The sequence below is a fragment of the Cornus florida genome, unplaced genomic scaffold, assembly GCF_030987335.1.
Source record: "Cornus florida cultivar Cherokee Brave unplaced genomic scaffold, ASM3098733v1 CherokeeBrave_3.0.0_Hap2_Chr06, whole genome shotgun sequence".
NCBI lineage: Eukaryota > Viridiplantae > Streptophyta > Magnoliopsida > Cornales > Cornaceae > Cornus > Cornus florida.
In genome coordinates this window covers 106,438,856-106,449,148 of record NW_026775576.1, presented here as the reverse complement: position 1 = coordinate 106,449,148, position 10,293 = coordinate 106,438,856, and the positions used below count along the sequence as shown (strand labels likewise).

General features: G+C 33.6%; 1 protein-coding gene and 2 non-coding genes across 4 annotated transcripts; all 3 read left to right on the top strand.

Annotated features, from left to right (window-relative positions):
- The first annotated feature begins 404 nt into the window (after positions 1–404).
- On the top strand, positions 405–490 carry TRNAF-GAA (transfer RNA phenylalanine (anticodon GAA)). The gene is given in 2 exon segments: positions 405–441; positions 455–490. It is a non-coding gene; the product is annotated as a tRNA-Phe (tRNA).
- A 208-nt stretch (positions 491–698) lies between these two features.
- LOC132313714 (probable N-acetylglucosaminyl-phosphatidylinositol de-N-acetylase) lies at positions 699–9,151 on the top strand. 2 transcript variants are annotated; one of them, XM_059812629.1, is made up of 11 exons: positions 699–1,000; positions 2,318–2,434; positions 2,524–2,582; positions 3,810–3,882; positions 5,009–5,073; positions 5,750–5,794; positions 6,057–6,137; positions 6,380–6,447; positions 7,731–7,779; positions 8,178–8,341; positions 8,520–9,151. In XM_059812629.1, exons 2-11 carry the CDS (start codon positions 2,329–2,331, stop codon positions 8,584–8,586), a joined length of 777 nt encoding a protein of 258 aa, XP_059668612.1. In that variant the 5' UTR covers positions 699–1,000; positions 2,318–2,328; the 3' UTR covers positions 8,587–9,151. The 2 variants fall into 2 exon arrangements, with proteins under 2 accessions (XP_059668612.1, XP_059668611.1); XM_059812628.1 differs by lacking the exon at positions 2,524–2,582 and having other exon boundaries at positions 712–1,000; positions 3,812–3,882.
- TRNAF-GAA (transfer RNA phenylalanine (anticodon GAA)) lies at positions 750–835 on the top strand. Its single transcript is given in 2 exon segments — positions 750–786; positions 800–835. It is a non-coding gene; the product is annotated as a tRNA-Phe (tRNA).
- Positions 9,152–10,293: the final 1,142 nt, after the last annotated feature.

Genomic DNA, 10,293 nt, shown 5'->3' with positions numbered 1-10,293 from the left:
GGTTGAATGCAATTTGACTTTGACCTCCTCTTTTTTATTTTGGTTGTTGATCCCGGCAAAGGATTCTTATTATGCTATTTGTAAGACTGGACTCTTCAATTAGTGATTTAAAAAGAATTCTTAAAATAAATAAATGATAACAATGGAATTCTGGCAAAGTATTAATGTTTAGAGATATTTAGACTACATATTGCATAGATATAATTTACATATTAAAATTTAACAATATAATCCTTTCAAATGGTACTAGGTGTTTTTTAAATCTGGTATATTATGACCTTGAGTTTACTTTGCTTTTGTAGGTAAACTGGATTTCACTTAATTTTTTTTTTAAAATAAAAATACCTGTTTGATTTTTTTTATACAGAGTATAAATTGCATAGAGATCAATGGTGGGACAAGTTGCGGGGATAGCTCAGTTGGGAGAGCGTCAGACTGAAGTAATACCGCAGAGATCTGAAGGTCACGTGTTCGATCCACGTTCACCGCAATGCTAATTTTTTTTTTTTAAAAAAATTCATCAAATTTTCATCTCAGAGATGAAAAAAGGATGGTTGATCTTACGCTAAATCGTCTTCGAGGCTAAATAAATTGATGCTTATTTTTGGGTCCTTATTCCATTTAAAGTGGGTCCTCATTCCATTTTTAGTCGCCGGAGGTGGTCCGCAGCCCGGAGAGATCGTCTTTAATTGGTGATTTTGTCGCTTATTTGTTCTTCAATTACCTAGAGATCAAACTCAGAACAAGTTGCGGGGATAGCTCAGTTGGGAGAGCGTCAGACTGAAGTAATTCCTCAGAAATCTGAAGGTCACGTGTTCGATCCACGTTCACCGCATTAATCTTGTTTTTTTTTTTTTTTTTTCTTTATTTTTGGGTCCTTAATCCATTTTAGAGCCCAATCCCAAACAAATAAGCGACAAAATCATGAATTGAAGACCATCTCTCCGGGCTGCCGACCACCTCCGGCGACTAAACAGGCTTACGGCGAGCTACTTTAGGGGTATGTCTTCCTCAATACTGTGTACTTCTTTTTCTTCTTTAGGATTTTTTCTTCTTCTTTTTTGTTTTTAGACTAAATAATAATTTTATTTATTAATTTATTTCTGGGTTTCTATTGTAAGGAGCCTATAGGTAAATTTGTTACTATAGGATTGTATATAAGTCAGATTTAGTTTCTTGGCATTTGCTAGTGTTAATTTTGAATAACTTGTTCTGTTATTCAATTCTTCAGTTCGCTACTGGTCTGTATTCAGTCAAATTTAGCTTCAATGTACTCCCATATGTCACTAAAATTCCTCAGATTTCTTAAGATTTTTCATGGGTTTCGATCAAATAATTGTTCTGATTATTTAGAACGATTGTTTGCTGAGGGGAGGTTCTTGCTGGGTTTCGATCAAATAATCGTTCTGATTATATAGAACGATTATTTTGTGAGGGGAAGATCTTTACTTGTGATATCTTTTATTTTTATTTTCTATTTCGAGCTAGAGATTTTAATTGATCTATATCTGATTCTTTTGCTGGCTTCCGACACCTCTTAGCTCTATTTGTTGTGAATCTCTTTCTATATATATTATGCTTGTTCTGTATATATATATTTTAAAATGTATTTTTTGCTTATTCTATCTAGTGTTAACTTAAAATCTACATATTAACTCTGTTTTGTAGGTTCTTATGATCCACCCCTTATTGATCCAATGTAGGATTCTGATCCTGACAACCTTGGCACTTATTGAAAATTAGCAAATAGTGATAGAAAGAAAGGATGTTACCAACACCTTAACAATTCTAACTTACGCTAATGTAGAGAGTTTTTACTTAAGAGGATCCTTATTCCATATCATAATTCATTAAGATGCACGATATATGATAGAGACCATAAAATATTGAAATGAGTTTTTGGTCCTCATCATGGCCTTAGCATCTTTTAAAAGATTTCTATAAATTTCTCTCTTTTTTTCCCCTCCCTCTGGAGTGATGTTGGTGGATTCATTATCTAATTCTAGGGTTTTGACATAGAGTGTAGTGAGAGAAATTAGAGTTTGGAGAAGTTGGTGAGAGGAACTAGATAGAGAAGAGAAAATATTAGTAAACGAGCGGAGCCCATATATTCCTATAAATTCATATAAACGGAGCTTAAAAGATTCCAATTTTATTCAAATTTTTGGTTTATAGTTATATCTATAAATTCCCCCCTTTTTTTTAATCAAAAATGCTTTTTAATGATTGTACGATGTATGAATCCATTGTACGATTTTTTGCTCTTGTTTAATACCCATTTTAATGATTTATAGTTATACCAATACATCCATTGTAGGAGCATGCTAGATGGAGTGGCTTGTGGTCATTGTTTCAATGATTGTACTATGGGTTGCTTCTCTATGCAAAATTCTCCATGCATGCTCACCGTCCAAGGCTATATTCCTAAATGATGGTGAGTGATCTATATATATGTTTTTCGCATGATTGGATTGTTTTATACGATTTTTTGCTTTAGTTTAACCCATTTTCGATCAAAATCAGGTGATTCTCTTTATAAGAAAAATGTCTTGCTGGTTGTTTCCCATCCCGATGATGAGTCCATATAAGAAACTCCTAGTTGCATTTTGCTGGTGTTCTGAATTTTATTAGTCGTTGCAAATAATATTAATTAGTTTACTACTTATTTACACACAATGAAATGAAGCAGCAGAGTTAAAGACAAAAGTCGCCCTCTAGGTACTCAGTCTTGACGTTGCGAAGACATGAGGTGACCACCCAAGTGAAACAAGGCCAGTAATCTTGAAAAAATTCGTAAATATACCAGAATCATCATTAAACAATATACAGTTTAGCACAATCAATGTAATCATCATTGAACACTAATTCTAAGTATTATTTTAATGTTATTAGATGTAGCTTCAATTGTTTCTCTTAAATCATGGAATATTGTTGTTACAGTCCTAAATATCATCTAGACAGTGATATTATAAGAGAACCAGTTGTTGGGTCCATAGCATAGGTATGCCTTGGGGTTTTTATTAGCACCTGTTTTACTGGGAAGTCAAAAACATTAACTCAGTGACCATCTCTCTCTGCATTCATTCTCCCACCCATCCCCAAAAAAAGAAAAAAAAATTAGATCTTTCATGATCTCAAGCAACCCCGTAGCACCTATTTACTGCCATTTCACTTCATTGTTTCAAAAAATTTCAAGAAGTTCTGTATTTATTTCCAAACCTTTTTCCAAACGTATGTTCAAGTGTATGTTCATATGGGGCTACTTTTCAGGCTGTGTTTCAATGAGTTATAGGCTGAAGGGAGAGCAACTAGACCAGAGATTTTTTATATTTTGTCTTGCTATATATAAAAACTGAGTAAGCGTGACAAACAATTGGTTCTCCTGATAAACGGCTCCCTTATTTGGAAAATTGAATGTTGCTTGAAGTGATTGAAACTCCAAATTCCCTAAAGTAGTTAAATACGTCAATAAATCATATAAAAAGGCCTATTCTGATGTTTGTATAATTAATACACAAACTCCTTTTGAAGAACGTTAAAAAAATTTCTCCAATATTTCATTATAAATAGTTATCAACATATATAAAGACCATTTGTGATCTTGATGACATTTATGTTGGCGACTTATCAACTATGAGTCTATGTTAATACCATTTAGTCAAAATATATTTGAAAGTCAACAGCAGGGTTTTGTGTTGTTTAAAGGACTAAAGGGGGGTCGGTTTTCATTTTTTGAATCATGTAAATGATATGTTTATGCTTGCACTATATGATTTATTATATTTTAATACCTCATATTGCATTGATACAGGTTCTTTACTCCAACAATTAATTATCTGATTTCAAGGGGGCATAATCTTCACATATTGTGCATGTCAACTGGTAATGCTCTGATTTTCTTTTCAAACACTCAACCATCTAGAAGTTAGAGGACATGGTTTGACAGGCAATTAGTGGAAGCTAGGTTGCAACATTATCTTTATTCTGCTTACACAATGGAGAAAAAAGTAAATTTGCTGGTTGAGTGAGAGTAAAGAAAGAGGAGGGGGGGGGGGGGGGGGGGGGGGAGGAAATTGAAAAGGAGATAAAATCAATTCGGATGGATCCACTGGGCTTTTGAGGATTCGTTTATCCTTTCATAATATATACTTACAATTTGTTGTCTGCTTGAGGCATCAGCCACTGTTGCTGTGGCAATAAGGTGACTCAGTAATATATACATGCAATGCTTTTTAACAAAGGGGGAATTCAATAGTTTAGTTTAGTTTGCTTAAGCAGCATAATTGAGTGACAAAATCCTTTTTTTATCCATTTGGTTTTTAACTTTTATACTCTCTCTCTCTGCCTTATTTGTTTCTGTAATCATGTGTATAACGTCTCCTACAAGCGATAGAAGGTTTTCAACTCTTTGTTTCACCCATTCTTGTTCTCACAGTTAAGAGATCACTCATGGGAAAATATAGGAGCTGGGTGTTTCAACTTCATTGAGAATATTAATGATTGTGTGCACCTTACAATCTATTATATAGGTATGTAATTTACTCCTTTAAAGGATATTGATTTGCTTTAATATTAAGCCTACCAAAATTTAGCTAAGCTTTTTTTTTTTTGATAAAGTAAAATAATTTAATTAAATAGTTATGTACTAATACTGACTGATGGAGTGAGGGTTCGAACCTGGGCCTTTGGCCAGAAGCAACACATGCCCTACCACTGGGCTATCACACCACATCCTTAGCTAAGCTTTTTATTAGGGAGGAGAATGAGCTTCCCGTCAAAACTTTCATGCATTATTTCTTTATTAACTTTATAAAGAGCAAGTGTAAGATAATTTTAAATTTACTTTGCAGATGATCTTTCAAGCAAGTGTAAGATAATTTTAAATCTACTTTGCAGACTATCTTTCCTAGAAACTTAAGGTTAAGCACATAAAACTGTCACATGTTTGCTTCTTCAAAATATTAATTCATGGATGCTCCTACATTTTATTTATTTTTGTGTTATGTAGGTAATGCAGATGGCATGGGAATTATTAGGAAAGAAGAGCTCTATCAGGCTTCTGCAATTCTCAAGGTTATGCGTGATCTGACACAAAAATTAAGCATTTAGAATTTGCTTGGCAGTGACGGACCCAGGAAATTATGTCAGGGGGGGCGTCCTTTTAATAACAATTTTTTTTTTTTTTTTTTGATAATTAAGCAAATTCATTAAAGGCGTTCAAAAGGGGAACGCGTCCCAAAAAAAATAAAAGGATCCCATTGAACACATTTGCAATTCAAATCATCATAATAAGCAAAAATATTTTTTTTGTTCATTGAATCATTGAGCACATTCAGGGGGTATTTATTTTGGGAATCATTGAGCACATATAGGGGCATGGTATATATTTTGGGAACTTATATAGTGGGGGTATTTGTGAAATTTCAGGGGGGGCATGGCATATATTTAAAAAAAAGTCTAATATATAATAGGAAAAAAAAAATTCCAGAGGGGGCATTCGCCCCCCCTAGTCCCCAGGCAGGTCCGTGCTAATGGCTCAAAATCCAAGCTTGTCTGTGTGTGTCCAGCTAGTTTTCTTCTTTATTCCTACTACTTTTGAATAATCCTCTCATCTAGCTCTACAATTAATATTATAATAAAAAATGGTGCTCGTCATGCTTATACCGGATTTGTTGTAAACAGTAAACCCTATAAAGGATTTTACCTCAGCGTTGATTTTTTATTTTATGACATTTAAATCAACTTGCAGGTTCCACTCCAACAAGTGAGGATCCTGGACCATCCAGATTTGCAGGTTCCTTTCTTAAAAGTCTCTTTAAAATCCTGCACATATTAGTTATTTTACCTCAGCGTTGATTTTTAATTTTATGACATTTAAATCAACTTGCAGGTTCCACTCCAACAAGTGAGGATCCTGGACCATCCAGATTTGCAGGTTCCTTTCTTAAAAGTCTCTTTAAAATCCTGCACATATTAGTTATTTATTTATCTGTGTTATATTTTTAAAATATGATACTGAGGCAGAAGTTTGGGTATAATTCGACTGTCTTTACTAGGATGGTTTTGGCAGAGTGTGGGATTGTAATTTTCTTGCAAAGATTATTGAGAAGGAAACTTTCACTCATGTCATTGATGTGGTAAGATCTGGTTCCATCAATCATCTGAGTTTTCCTTTCCACAATTTTTATTTATTTATCTACTATTTAGGTGCCTTTATAGGATGTATAGCATGTGATGAAAAAAAATTGGACATGTTGGTAGTTCAGGGTTCTGCAACCAGTTTCTGTTTCAGTGCTTTACAGTTTCTCACAAAACCTTTGCTATCTTGTTCATGAAATTATTTGCCCTCTTAATGTCCTTTTCTAAATGGTGTTTACAGATAATCACTTTTGATAACTATGGTGTCTCGGGTCATTGTAATCACCAGGATGTCAATCGTGGAGTAAGGTAAATTGATTTTTAGTATTTTTGTTGCACATAATTGTCCAAGGAAAAACAGTTACCTAAAATTTACAACCTCTACTTATAGCGCAGTTTTAAAAGCTCCAAATTTTAGCTTCATTCAAAATCCGTACTGAGCACTTTTAATAGTTACCAAACACATGTAAACGCAAATTTTTAAGATAAAAGCGGTTTTAAGCAGTTGAAAAGCAACAACCCAAACGGGCTCTTAGTATTTTTGCTACACTGGATCAATTTCTTATATTCAAAGAATATATAATCCATTCCTTTCCAACAAGACTGAGACTAAAACCAAATAAATGTTTTGTTGACTTTTTAGAATCAGTGAAGTACCCTTGTGGGAGTCACCAGTATTTCAGATGTCTGTAGATTAATTTGGCTCTTTTTTTCTTTTTAATGAAATTGCAGTTCACAAGATTGGTTTATGGGGTACTCCCCTCTTTCTTTAGCTATGTTGATTTTTCTTTCAGCCATTGCTGATCTTGTTTGAGAGTGTATTGCCTCTTTCTTTTTTAACCTCTCTCTTATTCATTTATTTGAAAGAAAAAAACTGTTCATTTAACTCCACAGATTTAAAAAGAAAAAAAAGATGCAAATTACCCATGTCAATCATGATATGACATTGCAAGTGCCGTGTTGCCCAAGTGGTTGGGTTGCTCCCCGCATCCGGGAGCCTGTGTTTGAGCCTTGCACCCTCCCCCTCCCCTCTAACCACTAAGCCCTAACATTCTGGCCATGACAAAAAAAAAAAAAAAAAAAATGACATGACATTGATGTGTGTTTGGAATGTGTCCGCTTCATCATGTTATTATTGGTACAAGAAGGGATAAAAGTCAAGTGGGCATTACTAACGAATCAACCCACCATTGATATTACATGATAAGGACTAGTTTTTATAGTGTTTGGTTGAACTCACTTATCAGAAGGGGAAAAAGGCAGGTGAGAGTGAGACCCACTAAAAAGGCGGGTGGGAATGACGTGTGTGGATTCAAAAGATGATTTTGAAAGCATTCCTTGATATAAATTAGCAGTTGCCATGTGGAATGTATGTTGCCCCTTCCAACATCTGTGGCTTAGTATCAAATTGTCTTCCCAAGCCTTTGAAATACCGTTATGTCTATATAAATGTAGGATAAATGCTGAACTTGCATTAATGAATTTATCTATATATATCCACTATGTTACTTCTTCCAAATGCTTTTGTGTGGTTAGTAGGTGGTGACAACGCTATGCCATGTTATTGATATTTTTTTTCCCCTCCTTTGTAGCAAGCTATTACATGATACACCGCAAAGAAATATTGAAGCCTGGGAACTTGTGGGTTTTCTTTTCCTCGTCTTTCTTATAATTATTTTGTGCTGGAATTTAATTACTCTTCTGTTACTGAAAAAATCATAATCTCAAGGTACTGAATTAATCTGTCTTGTTTTTATATTTTCTTATGGTTATTTATCTCCAAAAGAAGAAGTAATTTTTCCATGATTACCTACCCTAAATTGCTATATGACTAGTGTCTTCCTTGTTAAAAATCTTCAACAGACAAGGTAATGTGTTTGTTATAAAATTCATGCATTATGATAGTTTCTAACAACAGATGATGAATCTGTTGAAAATTTTATTATCTGGGCTTAAAACACTTTCCCCTTCATTGTGATTTGACATTTTATTTTGCTCTCTACTGCTCAATTTCTGATTTTTGTTCCCATTATTCTCAGGTCAGCACTAACATATTACGGAAGTATACTGGACCTGTTGACATCTGGTTTTCCTTCGTGTATGCCACCACGTATTATCCAAGTGGGCAGATGCGTTGTTTGGTAAACGAACATCCCCAAAAAAGCTATGCTGCAATGGCACAACACACGAGCCAATGGGTTTGGTATGTGTGCTTTCTCATTGCTTGTGTGTGTGTGTTTTCCCCCTCCATCTGTTGAATCAATCTTGTTAGATCCATGTTGTAGTTCTCCAGCACCTCTTAAATGAACACACACAGATATAGTGCATGGTTCTGAGTTATTTGACTTTTATTTTCACTGATGTTGATTTCTATTGTGCAGGTTTCGTAAGTTTTTTGTATCGTTTTCCAGTTATACTTATGTCAACACACTGAGGAAGATAAACTAGTAGGCGTATGTCTGATTTTTGGACAAAGCTGAAGCAATTGCAACTTTATGCAGCATGTCCTGGCCAATATTTCTGGTTAGAATTTGTTATCTTCTCCATGGATACCACCGTAGCAGTTCAATTTACTTGATCTACTTGCATATATTTGATAATTTTTTTGACTGAGGAGAACTGACACCGGAATTGATCAGCTTATCGGTAAGGTCCTGATAAACTTGCAAGCACCACCAGCCCTTGGCTCCTCAGGTGTTATCACACTCACCTCCAGTAGCTTTCGCAGAAGTTGTAATGTAGTCCCCTGTGCCACAGATGAATGATATATGTTGCTAGTAGAAATATTGAATAAAAAAGAAAGAAAAAAGATCAGATAAACTAGCAAGTTAATAATTTACATTGAAGTTGAAGTTGTGATGTAAACAGTTTCAAACATTAGATTGTTGTTTCCTTGACCTTTTTTAAAAGGATCAAAGCATTAAAGATTTAAGTTGAAGTTGAAGTTGTGATGTAAACAGTTTCAAACATTAGTATTAAATAATTAATGCTGGTTTTTATTTATTTCTTTATTTATTGTACCTTAAAAGAACATTATTTATTTTGATGGGACTTGAGCCCCCGGCTTGGTAACGGATACTAATTAACCATGGTTGCCTGGAAAATTGTTTTCTTGAATAACTTAAGTATCTGTGATTAGTCCATCTAAAGGACACCCTTGCCAACATCAATTAACAATGCAAGCTGCAGCAAACCACTAATGTAAGAAGATGTTGGAAAAGAAAATCTAAACTATCACTGGAGCAAATTTAACCCCAACCTAATATAAACCTTCTTAATGATTTTTGAGTTTTGAATTCTCCACGAGAGAAAATAAAGAATTTTGGGTTTAAATCGTATGATTATTATTAATTTGTACAATCAAATCAAAAGGGCAAACGCTATAGGTTTTTGTCATTACGGGTTTGGGAAGGATTATATGTACACAGTTTTATTTTTGCATACATGACCTCTTATGAAAGTAATAAAATAATTTCATACCGACCCTATATGAACAAATTTAATGGATGGATTTTGTTGAGTTTACACATAAATGATACATTTACTTGTATATTTTTATTTCTCAAATACTGACTCGGTTTTACTACAAGGGATGAAATTTTTTATATTTTCATGACGGTCCTTAACATAGTATTTTATAAAAATTTGGCGGTTTCTTTTTGTTTGCTTTGTCAATGATTTAGGTACTTTTTAGAATAAAATTTAATAGGACTTAAATTTTAAATGGTCCTGATAATTATTTTAACAATTATTTTTTAAATTTGGTTATTATTTATCTTTTTTTTCTTGAGTTTAAGGCCACTTTAAATTAAATTTTTTTTTTTTAGTTTTGGTTACTAAAATATATATTTTTCAATAAAATAATTGATTTTTGCTAATTATTGATTGACATTTTTTCCTTTCTCTGTTAAATAAACAAGTGCCTAAACTAATTTTCAAATTTCGATCTCTCTCTATATCTGATCCGAGAGACCTCCGGACGTTCCGTCATCACTATTGTAATTTGAACCATCTCGATTATTTTAAATAATAATACCACAGTTTGTTTATTTTAGTTTTCTCTGGGAAAGGTTTTCGTCGTGGATAAAATAATATAAATAAATTGAGAAACACCCTGTTTGTTTTATCAAACGGTGACGTTTCAGTGGTTTTTTT